Below are 25,100 nucleotides of genomic sequence, written 5' to 3' on the forward strand. Positions count from 1 at the left end.
TATCATACTCTGAATATCAGATATAATGATATACAACAGCATGATGCAGGCGTGACATTGCTTAAATATTAATTCCACATACTACACATACATATGTTAGTCAAAATTTGTTAATTTAAAAACAAACGTAATATGTGGTCTGTACTGCATTTCTGTTGCACTAGTTTGTGTGTATTTGTAGGGCAGCGCAGCATGGATATGTGATGTGGTTCAGTCTAACTGCAACTGTGCGTGTGTGTGGACCTGAAGGGTTTCTGCTGAGGCACCTGTTGGTTTGGAGTTTGAGCAGGGAGTTTGGGGACATCAGGATCTCCTCGGCTTGAACTTCTGGGTTCAACAGCTGCAGTTTCTCATAAACCTGAAGTTCAGTAAATGGCTCTCAGTTTAACAAATGTTCTTCAAAATACAGTTTTGCAATGGCTGTGATGTTTACAGTCAAAATAAGTCAAATCTATTCAGACACCTTCAGCATTTCTCACATTTTCATAGTTTATTCACTATAGTTTAGAAAATGGTAATAAAATATGACAAGAACTCAGAGTTAAACTGTGTCAGAACAAATTGATCTTGATGATGTCAGATAACTTTGAAAAGATATGTAATGAATTCAGTTGAATAGCTGTCAGCTGATAAACTTAAGAACACAATCAGCTAAAACCAATTTAGCTCAACCAATCACCAAGCAATGCTTCATTCTGTTCAGTCTGTGGTGTGAAAAGATCACATTAGCAATTAAAGAAAAACATGCTCAGCTCAAAGTGTCTGAATAACATTTGATCCAAACGTTTGATCAGTTTTACTGGTAGTCCACTGTATGAAGAATTTTGGGGTATAATATGTCACAGTTGACTTTATTTTGGTATCCTCACTTACATAAATGACCCTTTAGTGTCCTGCACCCAGTAGTAAAAAATTATATCTGGAGTCTGAATAATGTTTGGTTCGACTATATAGTAAAAAGAAAACATTCAATGCTGAATATGGGGTTAGTCTACCTGTATCTGTATCTCATCATGGAGCTCCAGGGCACTGTCCTGCAGATGTCCAGCCAGAGGAGCGCTGGCCTTCACCACCACCCTCAGTCCTGTGCGGCCTTTACTCCTGCCAAACACACTCATGGCAAAGTTGTGCTCGGCGCTGAGCTGTACAGACGCCTGCAGGACAGATCACACACACACACACACACACACACACACACACTGATTTACCTGAACCGCAACACCAGCACACACTGGAGTAAAGGTTTACCACAGAAACTAATAGACCTGCCACTTAGTTTCTTGGTTGTTGCAACAAAGCAAGTTTTCTGAAGAACAATGTCTTTTTATAGGTTTAATTTTCATATTTTAATATTGGTACTAGAGATGCACAATATCAATTTTCTCCACTGATACCAACAGATGATTATTCAGAATAACATCTGCTCATACATTCCTATAATAGAGGTTAAAATTAAAGCACAAACTATTATTTTTAACTGCTATTTATTGTCAGACAATAATCACACTCAAAAACTGAAATGTCTGCATACAACTCACAAAGCAGTTTTCATTAAACCGTTTCATGACAGATACATGATTGACAGTGAAGCTCCTCTCTAGTGTTTCTTCATAGCTAACTAACCAACTGTGAACACTGGATAACTTTCAAATGCAACATTAAGTCACATTTAACAAGCTGTTTTACTGACATCTTTCTGCGGTTGAAACAGTGATTACATGTATTGTATTATCATTTTCAATATACCTTCTGAGGATCATTCATGTTTATTTTACACTATAACTTGTTCTGTGCTGCTGCTTGAACTGAAGCACCACAATAATGAGCGTCAAAACTGCATATGTGTCCCTGGAGCACAACAGCAGTCTTAAGTCGCTGGGGTAAATTTGTAGCAATAGCCAACAATACTGTATGGCTCAAAATGATACATTTCTCTTTTATGCCAAAAATCATTAGGATATTAAGTAAAGATCATGTTCCATGAAGATATTTAGTAAATTTCCTATCATAAATATCAAAACTTAATTTTTGATTAGTAATATGCATTGCTAAGAACTTCATTTGAACAACTTTAAAGGAGATTTTCTCAATATTTAGATTTTTTTTAATATGGTTTTGAATGTTCTTTTTATGTTCATTCTGTAAAAATCAGTAAGTGGCCAATAGGTTGTTAAACCTATCACCAAGAAAAATACCGAGATACCAGCCCAAACTGTGATGAAGTTAAAATCATCACAACAAATACTGGAATCAAGCACTGTAGAGCACAGGGAGAGAGTGTTATCCTGACCTCTGCATGGCGCGTGTGAACGTCCAGAATGTCTCTCTTGGTCACAGACCAGTGGAAGGTCAGTCCAGGAAGAGCGTTCCCGAAGGAGAACGGCGTCTCGCTGCTGGTCAGGCCCATCACATACACCGGCATCTACCGCCAGACACCAAACCTTCATCACAACCTTCTCACAGTACTCTGCAGATAAAACCTGAACTCATAATGTGTGTTTACCAGCGTTCCTGTCTTCATTCTGGTGATGGGAGCTCGGATCCTAATAGCCTTCAGCTGGACCACCTCCACATCCACCTGATCCTGTAAGAGACGGTGTTTAACTCACTCATCACACACATCAATGCGCTTTCTGCTAGAGATGCACCAATTGCAGTTTTCCCGGCCGATTCAGATTTACATTTTTTTTGTAAGTGTGACCTGCCAATGCCGATTTTTGCAGATTCTGATTTACTTTCCAAAAACTATAATTGACAGCTTATACAAACAAAAATCTATCCTTTAATGCAAAAAAAATAAAAATTACATAAATTATTAAACATTACAAATCCCCCCATCTGGACAAAGATGTTCTCTCACTTAAACAACTCTCAAAATAAAGTGCTCTTTGACTAGAAAAGAGGTAGAAATAGTTAACTGAAAAGGAGTTGCTGTATATAAGAATACAGATGTCATTTCACACCATGTTGTGAAATTCTTACATTATTTCAATTAATTCAGTTAGAATAATAAGAAACTGTAGAGCTGTTACCATTCGAACTAAATCAGCATCAACAAACTCCATCTTTCCACTGCAGGAAACACAGAAGTGGCATTAGATGTACTTGGACTGTTTGATGAAGCTGAACCATAAATGCATTTACAAAAAGAATTTTATAAGATTAATGTTTTAAATAGTTTTTAAACGTACAACTAAAAAATGTTGGGAAAAATGCAATGATAGTTTTAAATATGAAACCAAACCAGTAGGTGGCGGTAAATGACTGTTTGAATGAGTGAGTCATTGAATCCTTCATCTAACAGATTCGTTCAGAAACGAGGAAAGTGACTACTGTCTTTATGATCGGTTTACTGAATCATTGACTCTCTTGATTCGTTCAGAAACGTGGATTCATTCAGTAACGAAACACCGCTGTGTTGCTCGGAGACACACAACAGTTCTGCTGTGGCTTTGATTGGAATATTTTCATCCGCGAAATTGAGCAAAAAACTCAATGTTGTGTCTAAAAAGTAAGTCTCAATTTTAACTTCTCGTTTATTGAAGTACTATTGTATAAAATAACATTGCATGACCAAAATGTTTCAACACAAATTGCAATGTTGCGTACCTAAATCATGTATTATAAATCGTATTTTTTTACTAACGCAGTATGCATCTATAAGTTTCTGTGAGTGCTGTTGCGCTCATTTGTTTTTATTTCTGCACGAGTCTCTCTCTCACACTCACTCAGGCTGCGCGAGCCTCATCTGATACGACAAAAATACATTATCAGTCGCTATAAGTGTGACGTCAAAGCAGACCGGCTTGGAATCGGCAGACTGACCACCGGTCACCGGTTCGGGACGATCATGCGGAAAACCAGCTAATTCCGGCTCCTGGCTGGTGGATCGGTGCATCTCTAGTTTCTACACATCTGTCTGCGGAGCATCACCTTCGACACCACCACCAGTTTGCCGGTTTCTGTGTCGACCGCCTGAACCACGCCGGTCACGCTCATGTTGCCCACCGACAGGCCCTTGACGTGACCCAGACTGCTGACTGAGGCGATGCTCTCGTGGGACAGAGAGAAGAGGATGTTGGACTGGGGCTGTGGTCCTCCCTCTGACGTGATCTACAAATGAACAGGTGCAATGCATCCAGTCAGTCTATCTCTGAAGATGATCACCAATCACACACATCAGACCCAGTTAGATTGTGGCAGCACATGAAAACAATTCTCACTATTAACTAGTTGCTTCTTAGCATGCATATCACTAGCATATTAGCGGTTTACTAGTACTTATAAAGCACATATTAATTCCTTAGTCTGCATGCTCATTTTAGACCCCTTAATCCACCCTTTACCAAAACAACTAACTTACTAACTACTAATAAGCAGCAAATTAGGAGTTTGAGACAAAAGCCATAGTTAATAGTGAGAAGTGGACCCCAAACTAAAGTGTGACCTAAATTTCATTCCAGTTGTAAAGTGTGGTATATTCCTTTTATAATCCAAATGTTAAGAAATGCAGATTATAATCCTTGTCATTTGAGTTATCTGGGAAGCAGACATCTATGTCATAACCGGAGATGTTTGCCAGTGGCAGTCCAACTATTATTTCATCCATAATGCAAAACAATGCCAGCACACGAGGGAACACATGCATGATGTATGCATAAGAGTGCAGGCTTCGCTTGTGTTGTGTGTTGATCTGCTCACTCACATCAGATCTGAGTGCATTAGACAAGTGAAGTGTGCTGTATTAAATAAGACCAATCTGAGAAAGGGGATGACTTGCCTGCATCATTGCTCCGACTATAAGAGTGCCTTTCCTGGGCAGCAGTCTGAACGGAGGAAATACCTACAGATCAAAAAAGACAACACGTTTAGGATTCTATCGCCACAAACAAAGCAAGCATCTCATTTGAATTTTTATTAGCAACCTGTTGTGTAGCTTCAAGAGTAGCTCTCTCCATTCTTCATTTATTCAGCTATTATTTAGAAATAATCATTTATATCCTATCAATTTGATCATTAATACCATTTATTGCACATTATCATTTATTCAGTCATTTTTAATATATATTTAATATTTTTATTATTTTCTTTGCTTAACTGCTATTTCACTGCTTGATAAGTGAAAAGGTGCGATATAACTTGACACTAAGATATAATAAATTCACTAATATTATGACTAATATGTTAAATAATTAAAAAATATAAATAACATCACCTCTCCATGTATTCAGTGTTTTGGAGCAGCTCAAGCTGTTTCTCATCATGCTGTGAAATACAGACTAAACGGCGGCTCAAACCGCTGTATGAGCATATGATATGCAAACTACAGCTCTCAGCTGGATAAATCAAGCCAGGGTCGCACTAATAAAGGTTTGATGGATGACGACTGTAATCAAGGTAAAGACGATTATAGTAACATACAGGAGTCATGTGTGACCCTGGACCACACAATCATAAGGGTCAATTTTTTTAAATGGAGATGTATACGCTGTCTGAAAGCTGAATAAATAATCTCTCCATTGATGTATGGTTTGTTATGATAGGACAATATTTGTCTGAGATACAACTATCTGAAAATCTGGAATCTGAGGGAGCAAAAAAATCTAAATATCGAGAAAATCTCCTTTAAAGTTGTTCAAATGAAGCTCTTAGTAATGCATATTACTAATCAAAAATTAAGTTTTGATATATTTACAGTAGGAACTTTACAAAATATCTTCATGGAACATGATCTTTACTTAATATCCTAATGATTTTTGGCATAAAAGAGAAATGTATAATTTTGACCCAAACAATGGCTACTGCTACAAATATCCCGTGAGACTTAAGACTGGTTTTGTGCTCCAGGGCCACATATATTAGGCACGCATGTGTCTGTCATTGAGCGCAAATGATCTGTGCATGTGCGCTCTCGTCGCACTGATCACTATAACATCATATTTCTTCTTGAACACAGTTCAGTATATTCACGTCGTTGTATACAGCGAGTGTTTTATAACAGATGCTCGCGTGTTTTGGAGAAGTTTTTGAGGATCAGTGATGTTTATGTATATATATGGGCATCAGACGCTCCAAACATGACCGCTTGTTCTGACAGAGGAACTGTTCCCTGATGACGTCGAGTCGCTTTCAGATCGCTGAGTTGACGCATTCAAAATGGTTTCATTTTTCATTTGTATTTTGGCGTTTAGTGATTCTGAATGGATCCGTATAGTGGTTTATATGCAATCCTTTGGCAAATATTAGGCTAGTACTTACCTATAAGGCCCTAAATGGTTTAGCTCCTGCGTACCTAACTCGTCTTCTACCACGCTACAATCCAACCCGCTCCCTAAGGTCGCAAAACTCTGGACTTTTGGCAGTACCTAGGATAGCAAAGTCCACTAAAGGAGGTAGAGCTTTTTCACATTTGGCTCCCAAACTCTGGAATAGCCTTCCTGATAACATTCGGGGTTCAGACACACTCTCTCTGTTTAAATCTAGATTAAACACACATCTCTTCAGCCAAGCATTCACATAATGCATCTTATAATCTTGTACTGCAGTTGTATCTGATCAAATGTACATTATTATTATCCTTTAGCTTGGGTTGAACAAATCATTTTTGCTTAGATGGAACAGCAGCTATGCTAATCATGTCTCTATTTGTTTCTCTGTTTCTGCCTCGGGATTGGCATCTCGTGGTAACTAGGAATGACAGAAGCTTCAGTCTGGATCCAACCCTTAAATGATCTGAGACGACAGAACACCTCAGATGATGCTAACCCTGAAACAACACACAGAACTACCAAACTTTGCAATAAGTTTGATTGCAACATATAATCATTGCTGTTAATAGTGTTCATCGTCTGTTTAATTTCGTCATTAACTGATTTTTACCGTACATTTCTGCCATATGTACATCAACGTGACAGTCACCACTGATAAGCTACTACTAAATATATTGTAGAAACTTGAATTCTGTAAAGCGCTATACAAATAAACATGAAGTAAATTGAACTGAAGCTATCTCCCTGTTGTAATAACACTAGAATACAAAGGTTTTAATAGAAAAGGTTGGGGGTTCTTGCAGTATTGATTTAGAGATCTACGGGGTACTAAGAATCTGAACATTATTATTATTATAAATTAATAAAGCTTGTTGGGATGCATCTTTATATTAATTATTTATTTTATAATTATTTTATGCATTTATTTGTTCACTTGGTAGATCTCGGCAAGTTTCTCATTTAAAAAATAAACTAGATCCCCACACAAAAGAGTGTGGGATCCCCTGGTTCTTCATGCTAGCAATATTAGATCCAGTCCCTCTACTACATCCATCAAAACAGATCCCTTTTGTCTGGTACTCAAGCCCAGTCAGCAGCGTTTTATCTGACACCCAGAACCAGTTAACAGCAAGTCCCAAACCTATACTGACTGCTGACTGGGTTATGAACACCAGACAAAAAGCATATGAACAGTTTACTTGCAAAAACAGGTAACTCCGTTTTTTAAAATGTTCAAAAGTCATGTTTTTTTATTATGTTTTATTGTGTTAGTCAGCTGTTTTTGTAGTTATGTTTTAACCCAGTCAAAATAACCCACCTGCAGTTTGATTGAGATTAATTGGAATGCACAATGAAGAAACATGATTTCTGACAATTGTTAAAAACGGAGTTAACGGTTTTTGCAAATGAACTCTTCATATCTTCTCAAAGGTAAAGGTAGTGCAAAAAACACATACTATATAATCTACACACACATTAAGCTTGGCACAAACCATTCATAAAGCTGTAAATGATGGCACAGGAGAGGCTTACTTCAATTTGCTGGGGTGCAGAGGTGATTTTCCTGCCATTGTTGTCTATGACGACAGCAGACACACTGGTTTGTCCGATCACCAGGCCTTTGACCAGAAACGTGGCTGTATCTTCTTCTGAGGAATCAGGCAGAGCTCTGGCAAACAGCAGAGGTTTATTAGCTCTCTCAGACAGCAGAACATCAAGCTCAGGAGATCTAGAAAGGGTTACTCACTGCAGGGATATAATGGAGGACGCTGCCCTCAGCTTCAGGTTCATGACAGAGAAATATTTGGCCAGGAAAGGCTTCTTGTTGCCATCCAAAACCCGAACATATGCTTTGACGGACTTGCTGATCTCCACCTGAAATGAATGTCATCCGAATTTTACTTCTGATTTCAAAACCATTTTATAAACGATTATAAAATGCACATGCATGGAAGTTTGAAACTGATTTGTTTTTGAGAAACTCTTTAAAGAGATTTTAACATATGAATGTTTCAAGCTTTTTTTTTTTTTTATTAGATGTCACCAACCTTGTCGACCACACGCACATAAACCTCCAGAATATCAGAGATGTGAACCGTAGCCGTAGCAGGAGAAGGGAAGGTCAGGCAAAGGTCATGAACCATCACCTGCAAGACCCCCGCCTGAGCCGGGACCACCTGAGTCACAACCACATGAGATTACATTCAAAGCAAACCACAGAAGAAACAAGTTATTAACAACTGATATTGTGTAGTCAGCTGTAAGGCTCACTAATGGCTCGTTTCCACCGAGCGGTAAGGGTCAGTACTAGGGCTGGGTATCGAGTTCGATACTTTTTAGGCACCGACCGAATTGCCTCGATACCATCGAGTATCGAAAAACGTCTTGTCGTTCGGTACCAAATTTCGATACCTAAGGGGTTAATCTCATCACCGTCAGTGAGCCAATAATCCTGCAGCACCAGGTGTGTTTGACTAGAAGCGGCGCTGATAGATCAGTGTTTGACCTCCGCAAGAGCGTTTCGAAAGCGCACGGAGCAGTCCGCTCTTTATATCGTGCGGTTTGTTTATTATACACAGACTGAAGCTCGCGTGACGCTCGCGGTGATTTCAGCGTCTGCCGCCTCTCTAAATGAGGACATGAACAACATCTCCAGACCTGCTCTGAGAGTCACTTCGTGAGCATTTTACCGTTTGATTCGAGTAAAACTAGCGTCATATCATATAACACACAGAACTGTAAAGGTATTTCAGACAACCCGTCAAAATAAAAGTTCGGTTTAACTTGGAAGACACTGCGGCAGAAATATATTAATATTGTTCAGCAGACAGTACATACTGCTACTACTAGGCTACTATTAAAATTATAAAAATTTTTTTTTTTTTAGTAATGATCACATAACAGTTATTCCATGTTTTAATTTTAATAGTAACCCCCCTTTGTTTGCCAAAATAAATAAACTTTGATTTTCAATAATTTAAAGATAAATTAAATTAATGTTTTATGTCTTCATTTGAAAACCAGATACAGAACACAGAATTTCTGAGGAAAAATAAAACATTTCATAAGGCTATTTTAAGAATAAATTTAAATAAACTAAGTTGTTTTTATGCATTCAAATAATTAGACATACTACACCAGAATTGAATAACAATAAAACATATGGTGAAAGAAAATAAAACACCCACTTATGAAAGTGGATGAAGATTTAAAATTTCTTGAAGTCTTTAACAACCTAGAAATGATGATTCTGTCTGAGCTATGTGTTTTAAAATGAACACGCACTAATGTAAACGTAGCCTAACAGATGTGTAAACCGAAAACTATTTGAACTTTATTAAAATTATTTATTTATTTATTGTGTTGGATATATTTAGTTCCTTTGTGCAGTGGCTCAGGAGATGAGACTTTGAGTCTGTATAAATATCAACAAGCTAAAAAAAAAAAAGTTTTTTGAGATAATGTAATCTTATTAAAACTGATTTCATAAAACTGGTATCGAAAAAAGTATCGTTCAGGAACCGGTATCGAACTCAAGGTATCGGTATCGAAAATTTTTGAACGATACCCAGCCCTAGTCAGTACAGTACAGTACGGCACGGCATGGTTTGGGACCGAACACCCTGATCCATCTTGCGTTTCCACTGCCAACAGTACGCTTACTTGATAGGTGTGGTGTATGCCGGAAAGTAGCTATCGAAGATAAAGTGCGACAATAAGCACAACTCCGAAGTCGGCATAGAAAATTGTCCAAATAGGCGCCATCTTTATAACAACTACATTCTCACCTGAAAAACTCTTAAAACTACATTTCATGACACATAACATTAATATTTTGAAAGTTACGTGGGTTTTTGGGCAATGATGTCTCACAAGTCCACAAGAACTCATATTGGGAAACGGCTATTGTCTGTGTGAAAATATAAAATACAGTGTTATGTTTTTTTGCATTTGCGCAATCTGATGTAAATAAGCCGAACACTCATGGACAGCAGCGCGGAACGAGTGAAGGAGAAGCTATATCCCCTTGTATGACCCACAAGTGACGATTCTAGTCAACCAATCAACGTTCTGCAGTGAGTTTAGCTCCACCCTTTTGGTAGCCTTCGCTGTGCTAGGTACCCCAAGGGAAGGGTACCAAAAAAGTGGTATGGTTCGCTATTTTGGTACCATTCACAACTTCTGACAATGGAAACGGACATAATTGTGTACTGTACCATACAGTACTGAACCTTACCGCTCGGTGGAAACGAGCCATAACAGAGGTCCACTGGAAATACCAGAAACTATGACTAATGTATGAATTTTGTGAAATATTTTGTTGAAGTAAAGCTCCAGGTTCACGCTCCAGAAAAAAATTTAAAAATTAAATAGTGTAACAACACATGTCCGTGTAAAGTGTAAATTTTATATTATAAAGGAATAAAGAATACTATGCTTTACATAGTGTACTTAAATGTGAACAATGTGTTTTTGGACACATAAAATTTAATATTTATTGCAATTAAATGAAAATGTATTATAGTTTAAATTGATATTAAAAGAAAATAGTTGAACTTAAGTGCTTTTTAACTTCCACCGTCTTTGAAATATGATTAAAATGTACTGCCAATTGTACTGAACAAACATTTATGCTAAATTAAAATAATGCCATTTCTAATAAAACTTGTATGTCATGGATTTAAACAGTTACAGTGTCTCCCCTGCCATTATCTTAGGAGGGCGGCCCGCACTCATTTCTGAAAAAAAACAAAAAATATATACTTTAAAAAAAAAAAAAAAAATTAATTGAAGATGCTTTTGATTATTAAAATTTAATGTAACCATTTAAATGGAATCCAGAATTTGGTAAAGATGATACAACTGTAAAACTCAATTAATAAGACTATAGGAAATAAGAAAATTTTATTTAACCATTAAAAATTAAAATGGAAAAAACTGAATTTGGAAATAAAACGGATTTCATAGGGCCCTATAATTATATATTATATTATATATTTGTTTTTATTTCTTTTGTGTTAATAAAAATAGATGTAAGTGAACAATAGCTTTTAAAATGGACTTAAAATACATATATAATAGCAATGATGCAATTAATTCAAATAAAGTATCAAAAGCAAGAAATCATATGGTTTTATTGAACAAAACTTTAAATAATGTATAATAAACAATAGAGCGAATGAAGATAACGCATAACACAGGCCTGCAGGGGGCGCCGACGGCCTGATGATCGTTTTTACTCATTACTGCGCGATCTAATCCTCGTTTAATATTGACCAAGCACCATTTAACTCAAATGTCCACTTAATCTTTAATATTTGGCACAGAAATGCTATAGCCGCTGTAATTAAATGAATATGTAGACATCAAAACTTGTAAACTTTTGATCTATTCTCCTGTGTTTGTGTAGATTTATAAATGATTTACCTTACAAATGTGATGAAATGGCGCACGTTGCGTTTGCCAGATGAACGCTATAATAAACCCAAACTCAACATGCAGAGATGGAGTTTGAGACGCTCCACATGTAAATAAGTTTCTGTGGAGCTACTGTGACCGGAGCCGCTGTGAGACGCACAAACTTAATCTACACACGGAAATAATTAAAGCGCATATACTGTATTAGAACGGCATCGCATATAATTATTGAATTAAATCAGCGTTTGTGAATTCACAATTATGCTTAATTATGATTTTTAAATGGGTTCAATATATCATGCAGCCTTGGAAAATAGTCTAATATTGTGTTTTATGGATTCTCGTCCGTGAAATGCGCCACTTCCGGTATTTGGCCGGTTAGTCGACGCGAGCAAAATTAAGTCGACGATTTTTAAAAATCGAATAGTCGACTAAAATCGACAAGTCGCGACAGCTCTACTATATTCACACACATTACCATTGTTTCACTGTTACTTCCTTAAATGGCGGATTTGTGTCTACCTTTGAGTGCAGGTGAGGACACATTCGAGCTGCATTCGGTGCCGCGCTGGAAACATCCCGGGCTGATGCTCACAAGTCCGGGGTAAGTATACAGCACGCTGCTAATGGTGCGTTCACACCAGACGCGAATGAAGCATTAAGCGCGAGTGATTTACTTGTTAACTCATCCTGCGGCGCAAATTGAGCGTTTCGGGCGTTCTCGTGAATCACGCAAGCTGAAAAATCTGAACTTTGGCGGATATTCGCGCCGCGCTAACCAATCAGGAGCTTGCTCTAGTAGTGACGTGATTACGAGCGGAGGCAGAAATCCATAACAGAGAATAAAATCATTGTCGCTGTATGTGGATACCCGGAGCTGTACGATAGACCAAAGATTACCTGTTAGATTTACCCAAAACGAATTATATCTTATGTTTATCCACTACAGAGACATCAGAGACATCAGAGCCACCGGCAAATGTCAGAAGGACTAGCCGAGGTTATGCTCCTCTCTTCGGGATACATGAGCACGAGCGCCTGGTGATCGCCTGGAGCTCACGGCTCCGAAATCGGCGAAGCACAATTTCAAATAGGCGCCGTTTTTATAAATAAACCGTAGATTTGAGTTTTAAACAACTACATTCTCTGCTGAAATACACGCGTCCAGTGTTTCCATAGCACAAAGTGCAACTACCCTCTCAACAAAATCCATGTCAGCCATTTCGCACTGAGATGACCGAACACCTGAGAAAAGATAATGCCAACCCCTCAGAGGACCTCAGAGATGCCAATGCTCAGACAACATACAGAATAACCAAATTTTGCCATAAGTTAAATATATTAAGGTTCTGCAATATATAAATATATTGTGGAAACTTAATTTCCTGTAGAGCTGCTTTGCAACGATTTGTATCATAAAAAGCGCTATACAAATAAACTTGAACTTGAATACCTGGCTCGTACAGGACTACATGTTAGAATAAAACCATAAATTGATTTCTCAAGTCTACTGTATTCTAGAGCAGAGATGTACGTGCCTTCCACACTTGTTTAATGAGAATAGATTGATTAGTTACAGGTCTATGATCCCCTAAACCCCTGGCAACACATGTGATTTGCTTTTCTTCCTAAAATATGGTTAAAATTTGTACCACACCACTGGACAAAATTTGCTATTTCAGATTTTCTTCCTCGTGCGATGCAGAAAGAGTTTTTTGTTGTGAAAAAAAAAAAATGCCACAAATACCACTGAGAGAGCTTATCTATTACTTTCATCTTAATTGTTACCTGAGCCATTCCCTGGGACTCCTGGAACGTGACGTCTGCGATTCCCCTAACGCTCGCATTGATGTAGAAATACCCCGAGCCCTGCTGCAGAATCAGATCCGCCTGCAGAGGAGAAAACACAGCACAAGGTGTCACACACGCCAGACGATCCAGAGCAATCAGGCACGTATGAGCTTACCGTCACATCAGGATGGTTGTATATGGTGATGGTGTCAGGGGTCACCTTCACGTCCTCTACTAACAGCAGGTCAAGCGTGGCAGAGACGGGGCTCAGAGGATCAAACTACACACAGGTGAACATAACACACATCAGTCAAGAGCTCAACTTCAGAATCAAGTTCAATAACGACTGAATATTAGGGATGTAATTATATCAAAACCTCACGATGCAATATTTATTGCAATATTTTTAAAAAAGAAATTTGGAAAAAATGAAAACGTACATTTTAAAGTTAAATTATTCTAATGCACTTTGAGAGTTCAAAATGAAGAGCTCCAACCCATGTTCCTACGTCAGAAAAAAGTTATACTATATAGTGAACTAGATCAGTTCTACAGTGAACTAGATCAGTTCAATAGTGAACTAGATCAGTGAAACAGTGCACCATATCAGTTCAATAGCCTACCATATCAGTTCAGTGGTGAACTATATCAGTTAAACAGTGCACCAGATCAGTTCAATAGTGCGCCAGTCAGTTCAATAGTGAACTAGATCAGTTAAACAGTGCACCATATGAGTTCAATAGCGCACCATATCAGTTCAGTGGTGAACTATATCAGTTCAATAGTGAACTAAATCAGTTAAACAGTGCACTCAGTTAAACAGTGCACCAGATCAGTTCAATAGTTCACCAGTCAGTTCAATAGTGAACTAGATCAGTTAAACAGTGCACCAGATCAGTTCAATAGTGCACAAGTCATTTCCATAGTGAACTAGATCAGTTAAACAGTGCACCATATCAGTTCAATAGCGCACCATATCAGTTCAGTGGTGAACTAGATCAGTTCAGTAGCACACCATATCAGTTCAATAGTGCACCATATCAGTTCAACAGTGAACTATCAATTAAACAGCGAACCAGATCAAATCAATAGCGCACCAAATCAGTTCAATAGTGTACCATATCAGTTAAACTGCGAACTAGAGCAGTTCAATAGTGCACCAGATCAGTTCAATGGTGAACTATCAGTTCAATAGTGAACTAGATCAGTTAAACAGTGCACCAGATCAGTTCAATAGCGCACAAGATCAGTTCAACAGCGAACTAGAGCAGTTCAACAGTGAACTATCAATTAAACAGCGAACCAGATCAAATCAATAGCGCACCAAATCAGTTCAATAGTGTACCATATCAGTTAAACTGCGAACTAGAGCAGTTCAATAGTGCACCAGATCAGTTCAATAGTGCACAAGATCAGTTCAATAGTGCACAAGATCAGTTCAATAGCGCACAAGATCAGTTCAACAGCGAACTAGAGCAGTTCAATAGTGCACCAGTCAGTTCAATAGTGAACTAGATCAGTTAAACAGTGCACCAGATCAGTTAAATAGTGCACCAGTCAGTTCAATAGTGCACCATAAAACTAGATCAGTTAAACAGTGCACCAGATTAGTTCAATAGTGCACCAGTCAGTCCAATAGTGAACTAGATCAGTTAAACAGTGCACCAGATCAGTTAAATAGTGCACCAGTCAGTTCAATAGTGCACCATAAAACTAGATCAGTTAAACAGTGCACCAGATTAGTTCAATAGTGCACCAGTCAGTTTAATAGTGAACTAGATCAGTTAAACAGAGAACTATCAGTTCAATAGTGCACCTTATCAGTTCAACGGCGAACTAGATCAGCTCAACGGCGAACCACATCAGTTCAACAGCGAACTAGATCAGTTAAACAGTGCACCATATCAGTTCAATAGCGTACCAGATCAGTTCAATAGCGCACCAGTCAGTTCAATAGTGCAACATGTCAGTTCAACAGTGCACAAGATCAGTTCAATAGTGCACCAGTCAGTTAAACAGCGAACCACATCAGTTCAATAGCGAACTAGATCAGTTAAACAGTGTACCATATCAGTTAAACAGTGCACCATATCAGTTCAATAGTGAACTAGATCAGTTCAATAGCGTACCAGATCAGTTCAATAGCGCACCAGTCAGTCAGTTCAATAGTGCACCAGTCAGTTCAATAGTGAACTAGATCAGTTAACCCTCTGAGCCCGACAAACGCGAATACGCGTTTTGGGGCAGATTTTCCTGATAAGGCAGAAATGAGCTTGAATTACTCTGCAATTTTTGATCGTTCAGATAAGAGCAATACACCATTTGAATCTGTAAGGGGTCTTCTTTTATTTGTATACACTCATAATAACAACTAAACTTTGTGCTTTTGAAGAAAAAAAACAAAAAAAACAGGGTGCGCTCTCTGTCTTCTCAGTCTCCGCGATCTGTTTTCAGAAATGCGTCACTAAAATGAAGTGTAACTCAGCAAATACTCAACACACAGACATGAGTTATATCTATAGAAAGCCTGAAGTGTCTTCTTTCAAATGAAGTAAGCCATACCGAAAACAAATATTCTGTGATGAAGTAATCCGTATGAAACCAACACGATGTTCAGTCTATCCCGTCTAAATCCTTATTTCTAATGAGATCCCGAAATAAAAGTTCACATGTAAATAACCACGTGACCCGCGCGCTTGGAGACGCCCAACACAAACACGTAGACTGTTCATCGCTGCTATACTGTTAGTTTCTGGAAGAAGACGCGCTGAGAAAAGGCTGCTGATCGATCTAATGAGTAAGTAATGTTTATGTTTTGCATTAGTTAACTGTTATTGTGACATAAACTTGAACACATTACTAGTTGGGTTGTTCCCAAATTACAACACGATGAATGCTACGCATCTAAGAATGTTTAGACCATGTTTATTATTAATAATCTGTTCACAAATATATTTTAATAGTGTGCTAAACGATAACAATTAGTTATCAGATATAAAATATCCTTTTTTTATATTACGAAGTACATCCTTTTATAGTACAAAGCATGCTTGAGTTTATGACTGCAGAATCATATCTTTTATACTATAAAATCATACATGATGATCAGGATGGCTATATGACTACAAAATCATAGTTGGGTTTTCCCCAAACTATAATTCCTGACTAAAATGTTTGAAATCCAGTAAAACATTGTGAATATGATGGGCAATTCATTATATTTAAATTTCATGCTTTTTATAAAACAATAAAAGTAATATGAGAGTACATTGTAACATGATGAATGCTACGAGTCTAAGTATGTTTACAACATGTTTATTATTAATAGCCTACTCTGTTCAAAAATAGATTTTAATAGCGTGCTAAACAATAATAATTTGTTTCTCAAATAAAATGTCTTTTTTTTACGATAATACAAAGCATGAATGAGTCTATGACTACAAAACCTATATATATATAGATGCTCCTGATAGAAACATGCTCACAAATGTTTTTTCTCTTTTTTTGTTGTTTGTATTTTATTGAATCAGACACCTGCACCACAGATGATGAATCCTGCTGACTTTCAGTCTCTTCCAACTGTTTTCCTCTGAGAGCGCTGCACCAACATCAGAAGTTCTTAAATAACACGTAAATATCAGATATGATTTATTTGTTTCACTTGTTGAACAGAATCTGTTGCAGGAATGAGTCAAAGTCTCTTCACATCTCTGTGGTTAGATCAGTGTGCTCAATAATGTTTCTTTGACCTTCATTATGTATGTTTTGATTATACTGTGTTGTAAATAAAATACAAATCATTTAAAACCCCATTTTTTCAGTCTCCTCACACTCTCTGGCTTACCTGCCTCAGTCACAGTCACACTGATGGGCCATTAGCAGCTTTAGGGGAGGGCCCTTTGTCTCTCAGGTGAGAATCACTTAATATTCAAGACTATTACCACTCCCTCGCATATTGGCTTTCAATCACAAAACATGTCTTTAAACATTTAAATCAATATATTGTTTTCTGTGAATGAGTAAGCAGAATGATTTTCACATAATTGTGAAGTAAATATTCTAGCCTACAAGATCCGGTTCTCAAAAGTCTTGTGAACAATTGTTCTGTATGTGTTTTATGGCCTTATTTCAGTGACTTCAAAATTTTAGTTTTTCACTAACCACGCATAAACGTTGTTTTCTCAAAAACACAATCATGTACACAAATGCTGCTAACATATTATTGTAGCCCAGTTTGTGCTGTTTACAGTGTTATTAGACTTTAGCCATTTATATTTTTATAAGCAACTGAAAAAAGCACAAATGTCAGGGCATGTCGAAAGTTCTCCAGGCCCCCAAAACACCCTCAGGGCCCAGAGGGTTAAACAGTGCAACATGTCAGTTCAATAGCGTACCAGATCAGTTCAATAGCTAACTATATCAGTTCAATATTGATTGATTAACTTTATTAATCCCAAAGGGAAAGTCACGTCACAGCCGCTCACCACAATAAATAGATATGAGAAAAAGATACTGCACAATACGATATTTCATACAGCCCCCCTTGTTTCAAGCATCATAGTACACTCTACACCATGTTATACAAGTACAATTTAAAACACTACATCAGTCATCTAATATGACATTGATTATATAAGCTAATGGCTGTTGGTAAAAATTACTTTTTATATCGTTCCTTATGGCATCGGGGCTGAATTAATCTTGAGCCATAATACATATATACTAGAGTATCTTTTGTCATAGATTATGATTATATATATATATATATATATATATTTTTCATTTGTTATTTTTCATTAAAATGAAGTCATCTGTATGTAGTAGATTGTGTTTAACACACAAAAGAGTGACAATCAGGTCAACACAGAAGTATAGAAATTGTACATCTATTAAAAAAATTAAATAAAAATTGCGCTGTATCGGATTGGATCGGTATCTGAAAAAATGGTATCGTTGCATCCCTATTTGTAAGCGAACTGCAGTTTATCCTCAGCAGCACACAATAACTTAAAACCAACCTCTCAAAACCATCAACTGAGCCGTTAAAGCTATTGGTCTATACTGAGAGAACTCAGTAGGATTAGATTTCTTAGGGACTGGTGCTATTAGTGTTGTCAAAAATATGGATATTTCGATAAATATTGATACTGAAATATCTGAACGGTACCAATATTAATTTCCCGAAGTATCGATACACCGATACTAGCCGAGCTGTCACTTTCACTTCTCTCCAGAGGCGCGTGGACAAGCACCACACGTGACCGCACTCGTCTCCTTCGCTCTGGTTAAATAGCACAAGTGAAGCGAATAGAAAGATGACTGCTCTGGTTGTTAAAGAACACAGCAGCAGCGCTATCTGTAGGGATCTATGATCTCCGCGATGCAGAGAACGCGCACGGAATCCAGTCATAAAAACGGAATTTACAGTTTAAGGCGGAATGTCACGGAATTTGTCAAAGTTTGGATGAATTAATCAAAAGTAGGTCATTACACTTAAATCAAATCGCGATATGGACTAGTATCTGTAAATATTAAGCTGCAAAAGTGGATTTAAATCTGAATCCTGCATGTTCTGCGTGTCTCTGTGTGAATGTGCTGCACGTGCGGTTGTGTTTACTAATGTGGCGCTCGCGGTGATTTCAGCGTCTGCCGTCTCAATGAGGACATAAATACATCAACAATATCTCCAGAACTGATCTGAAAGGCACTTTACCAGCATTTTACCATTTAATTGAGTAAAACTAGCGTCATATCATACACACACAGAACTTTAGAAGTATTCACGGCAACCCGTCAAAATAAAAGTTCGGTTTAACTTAGCCTATTAAAGACCGTGTGCCAGAAATAGGCTATATTACTATTATTTAGTAGAATGTACATAATACTACTACTGTTAATTTTTTTAAAGAAATAATCACAAAATATTTTAATTTTAATAGTAAATCCCCTTCATTTGCCAAAAATGTAAATGTTTAATTTTCATTAATTCAAATATAAATTAATTAAAATAGTTTTATGCCTTCATCTGATATCCAGTCAAATTTAAATACACAACACAGAATTTCTGAGGGGGAAAACACATTTCATAAGGCTACTGTAAGAATAAATAAAAATAGTTTGTATGCATTCAAATAATAGACATGCTAAAACACAGAATTTGGTAACAATAAAACATAAGGTGAGAAAAAAATTAAACATTTTATACGGCCCTAAACGTGTCATTTGTTACACTTTTAATAAATTAAATGTTAAATTGTATAATATTCATGATTTTAATAAATTAGACATGTTTTTAGATTAATAGCATTTAATTTGACCATTAAAAAAAAAAAAAGAGTCCAGAAAAATTCAAACGGAAAAAAACGGAATCCCGAAAAATTTAAATGGAAAAAATTGAATGTAGAAAAAAATTAAACGGAATTTGGGGAAAAATAAAACGGATTTCATAGGGCCCTATATCTGGAAATATTTTGGTTATGAAGCAAATGAGAATATCAACAAATAGAACTTTGGATTTTAATTAGTACATGTATTAGTAAACGTTAGTTTCAATTAACATTTAACTAAGATTAATAAATAAATCAACAATTGCAGTAGCTCAAGACATTTTTTTGTTCATGTAAAATATACCGCATGTTCTCGACTTGTTACATCTATCTTTAAATTAAAAAAAATTACCCCCTTAATATTGTGGCAGTTTTTTTCACCGTGGTATCGAAAATGGTATCGAATATCGATATTTTTCAAGGTATCGTATCGAAGTTAGAAATTCCAGTATCGTGACAACACTAGGTGCTACACATGATGTCTTCCATAAAACAGGTACCCTTTCTAAGCGCAAACTCAAATTAAAAATATAGTGAATTACCCAGCATATTCGATCAGCACAGGCTTTAAGAACTCCAGCACTAATACCGTCAGGGCATGCAGATTTCTTTTTTAATTCTCCTTAACCCACTTCTTACTTGTTCCATTTATACAGCAAACTTAGGAACAGACTCACAAGTGGAAAAATAAGATGATCTTAAAACTGAAGGAGGATCTAAATAGGAACTCTGGTAAATAGAAATAGGTTCCCACTAAGTCAAATGTCAAATTCCCTGACTTTCACTGACTAAAAAGCTTAATTTCCATGACCTATAATGAATGGAAAAACAGGCCGCTGTTGTGCTGAGCCTTTTTACCATGAAATGCTCTTTGATATGTTTTACACTTTTTTTTTTTAAACTCCGTCTTTGAAGAGGTCATTTTGTAGCCAAAGCTACAGTGGCCGAGAGAGCTCAACGCGCTGCAACTTCAGAAAACACATGCAAATAGAAAAAGCACCAGCAAATCAAGAAAACATCTTCATCAGTTTGACAGGAGGTGGTGCAAATGCTCACAACACAAACAAATAAAGAAACACTGCAAATGTTCACAATACAACCAAATATATTTTATATGCAGTTCTTTGTTTGGTTGTGTTGTGAGCATTTGCAGCATGCGTGTTGTCAAATTGACGAAAGTTGTTTTCTTAATTTGCAGGTGTTTTTTCTATTTGCAAAGCGTTGAGATCTCTCGGTCACCGTACAAAGCTCCCAGAAATGTTCATTTTCTGGCATATTTGCCTTTGTTAACCGGTACAGCCTGGTGGCCTGGTGACTGCGTTTGGCATAGCGATAGCCAGTTGACAAGCGGGAAGGGAATAAGATGGCGCTGAAAAAATAGCCCAGGGCTCAATACTAAGGATTTTTTCAGTGGTTAAAATTATTACTTGCCCTGTTAATATTTTCACTAGCCTTGCCACAAAAAATCAATAAATAAAATAGTTGCTGTTATCACACCATATCAGTTCAACAGTGCACAAGATCAGTTCAACAGTGCACAAGATCAGTTCAACAGTGCACAAGATCAGTCAATAACGCATCATATAAGTTCAATAGTGCAGTAGATCAGTTCAATATCACACCAAAGAAATACCGTACCATATCAGTTCAATAGTGAACTAGGTCAGCCATGAGTGAACAAATTTGAACACTCAAGTACTACTCCATGCGCCAGAGAGCTCGAGCTGTCGCAGAGACTTTACATTGCAATTATAAATACCTCAATGTCATATCAATATAATAAATATTAGTTTGGTTTGCCATGTTTATCCTAATTAAAAAAAAAAAAAACTGCCAACATCAATAAACATTAATAAGTGTACACTATTGTTTGTTTTTTACTATCTTGAAATTTTGCGTCTAAGAAAAGAAATGACAATGGACAATAAAGAATTGCATCTAACTCTAAAATAATATCTGACCAACTCGTTTGCTCATGACAGAATATAACCCATTCCATATTACTGCAGATTTGGTGGGGCTGTGTAAATCAATTACATAAAAACAAAAAAGATTCTGAATTTGTGCCTGCACTATACTATTGTGGAAAAAAAACAGGCTGAGCTTTTCATGGGATACTACAGATGAACTCACTCCACTCAGAACGGCTGCTGTCTCTAGATGGGACGTCTGATAGCCGACTGCGGTCACAGTGATGACTGCCACGCCTGATTCACGATGGACAAGAACCATCTGATGACCTGTGGAAAACATCACATACATACATATGAACATTAGGGCTGAGCGGTGAAATGTGTAACCTGGTGGAATAAATACACGGTGTAATTAAATTTTCTTAAAGAACTTCAGACACAGTGGTTATGCATATAGGCATCGACAGAATCATTTGAGAATTTATACATTATGCTCGCAATTAGTGCAGCAGAAGGTCAGATTTTAATAGGGATTATTATATATCTTTTTCCGAGTTTTTCCAGTGTTGTGCATTATAACCAATCACATACGATTATGTTGAGCTTATGAACGCAGTGGCCAATCAGAGGCGTTCAGATGAGTCATCGCTGAAACAGCGGACTTTTGTTGTTCTGCTTGTTAACTGAACTCTGCTCTTTCGCTAATTTTCTGATCATAAACAACAAAGTGCAGATGTACGTGTAAGTATAAGAGATTTATTCATCATACAGTGCAGAGCTTCACTGACTATAACAGGAGTGTTTTGTAAAGTGCATAAACTCGCGCTAGACTGAAGTAATGATGTTCTTTGGTAATGTAAATGTTCTTTGCTCGTTTTCTGTAGCTGATGTTTGAATAACTGACCAAATGTAAGCCTTATGATTAGTACCTTACAATTCTATTAAATTATCATCATTTTAAATACAAATTCAGTCTTATTAAAAACATTAGGCTGCTTTTAGCCTTACCCTGGAGTTGGTTTACTCTCCGGCTATGAAACTAAGTAAATTAAATAAATTAGCACGATAGTACCATATATCGGCAATCTAACAGGCTGATGATATGACAATTGAATAGCCCAACACTAGTTGTATTGTTGTGCTTTTCATAAAGAATAATAATAAATCCATCTTTAAACCATTTGTTTTAGTCTTAGAAAGTGAAAGGTGTAAAAATGTAAGCGCAACACACAATTGTCTTTTCTTGTAAAACGTGACACTAGGGGTGTTCTATATGACTATTTTTGATAAATAATCTGCTTTTGAAGAAATATGATAGGATCGTGCTACAGCGCACATTCTGTCAAATACAGTTCTGGAGCCGCCGTCTCTATGTACTGTACAACACGACATACATTCACATCAGTGTTAACTCAGCATAGGGCTGAGCGGTTAACTGCATTTGCGATAATATCGCGGTATGAAAAAACACGATTTTTCAACCGCAGAGGCTGCGATTATACTGTCCCGTGACGCGCGAGAGTAAAGAGGTGTGTTCGACTTGATCGATCGGTGTATGACATCAAAGTACGGCGAGAGAAGGCATAAGGAGACGCCTGCTCTCTTATAGCTCTCGCAGTATTTGATGACCCACTGCGATCGGTCTCGCTGCGCTGCTTCAAGCTGAACACATCTAAGCAGTCTGCAGAGGAAGCATCAAGTTGGCACGCTATGTTGCCAAGTCTGTGGTTTGCGGTCTTGCATATCATGCAGAATTGACACGCTACATGTAAATTATATCATTTGTTGTATTTTCCTGTCAAAATAACGGAGTTGCTTTGGAATTCTTCAGCTTTTAAGATCTGCTGGGTTTTCTGATAGTGGGCGGGACTAATGCGCAAACGGCAATCTCATTGGCTGGCGCTCACCTATTATCCTCTCTGTTTTGATTTCAGCGAATCAGTTCGAGCGAATGCAGACAACCTGATTAATATTCATGAACCCAGCAGCTCAATAATATAGAAATGCGTTTTATATTGGTCTTATTAGTAGAAGAATTTGTAGTAGTTTTATCTTAACAGTTTTTCCCCCCTTTTTTATAGAAACTCTAAAATGACAAACAATATCTTAAGCACCACCACCAGACCTAAGCTCAGTCAACAAGACAAATATGCATTTATACATGATTATTCTAATTACTAAAGTTCTATCATCATTTAATGCTAAATTATCAGAATATCATGTTTGACTGACTGATGCTAAGTGAGATATTAAAAAGAATTAATAAAAAAAATGCCATTTTCCAAACATAAGCATGCATGCATATATATATATATATATATATATATATATATATATATATATATATATATATATATATATATATATATATATATATATATATATATACACACACATTAGAATATCAGATAATTAATATTAGTCTGGTGAGTAAACTAAAAAGAATTACAAGCCAATGGAGATTGTATTGCCAAGTAGAGGGTTGATAATATTTACAATAATCAACTGAATTTGATAAGTGTCTCTCATTGTCCCACAGAAACATTAAAATAGTGTAGATTAGTGTACAATGTTTTATAATAATAATTTATTCTATTTAGTGATCATTTCATTCATTTAACATTTAAAATTGAGGGCATCCAAGTTATTTGACATATTTGAACATTTAAAAAAAAAAGTAACAATACTTCCCCTGGTGATTAGTTTCTTTTATAATGCTGTAACTCAGTTACTGTTTGTGAGAAGTAACTACTAATATAACTAATTACTGTTTTAAAGTAACGTGCCCAACACTGCATACTGTACAATGATTTATTACTTGTCTTTGTTGAATACAGAATATAAAAAGCTTTAAAAAAAATAAAAATCGGATATTAAAATCGCAATATTGGTAAAAAAAAATAAAATAAAAAAAGATGATATTTTCCAAACTCGTTCAGCCCTAACTCAGCGGTAGAGGTACACTCACGGAACACTGCACTTATTCACAATCACAAAACTACATTATTTGAGTGTTTGTTTTAAAGCCTTGCCAGCTTTCCATTCGCGCGCTGGTCTGCCGTGCGCTTTTTCTGAGCCCGTACACCTAAAGTGTGCTCACTAACGCCTGATTACCGTTATGTTTTGAACTAATACGGTGAAAACACACAAGCTTTACATATAGACTCACATAGTTGGTTATGTCTAAAAAGAAAGTAAACAGCCGAGACAAACGGATGCATATATTAGATGAGTGCAGGTCTTAAACTTAAAGCGACAGTACTAAACATGCAGCCGACTGTCATTAGAGGGGTCGTTCACCCAAAAAATGTATTTCTTTCATTATTTACTCATTCACATTGTCCCAAACCTGTATTAATTTCCTTGTAGTGTTGAACACAAAA

General features: G+C 36.8%; 1 protein-coding gene across 1 annotated transcript in view; it reads right to left on the bottom strand.

Annotated features, from left to right (window-relative positions):
* LOC306860967 (nuclear pore membrane glycoprotein 210-like) overlaps positions 1-25,100 on the bottom strand; it is a 57,012-nt gene that overhangs the window by 13,154 nt on the left and 18,758 nt on the right. The window contains exons 18-29 of the mRNA XM_079402990.1: positions 21,938-22,044; positions 13,654-13,758; positions 13,476-13,577; positions 8,318-8,446; positions 8,017-8,144; positions 7,803-7,938; positions 4,781-4,843; positions 3,934-4,113; positions 2,504-2,584; positions 2,291-2,422; positions 996-1,154; positions 267-358 (exon numbers count right to left, since the gene is read on the bottom strand). Of these exons, the coding sequence (XP_079259116.1) occupies positions 267-358; positions 996-1,154; positions 2,291-2,422; positions 2,504-2,584; positions 3,934-4,113; positions 4,781-4,843; positions 7,803-7,938; positions 8,017-8,144; positions 8,318-8,446; positions 13,476-13,577; positions 13,654-13,758; positions 21,938-22,044 (1,414 nt within the window). The remainder of the gene's footprint in view (positions 1-266; positions 359-995; positions 1,155-2,290; positions 2,423-2,503; positions 2,585-3,933; positions 4,114-4,780; positions 4,844-7,802; positions 7,939-8,016; positions 8,145-8,317; positions 8,447-13,475; positions 13,578-13,653; positions 13,759-21,937; positions 22,045-25,100) is intronic.

Source organism: Barbus barbus (genome assembly GCF_936440315.1).
Source record: "Barbus barbus genome assembly, chromosome: 41".
Lineage (NCBI taxonomy): Eukaryota > Metazoa > Chordata > Actinopteri > Cypriniformes > Cyprinidae > Barbus > Barbus barbus.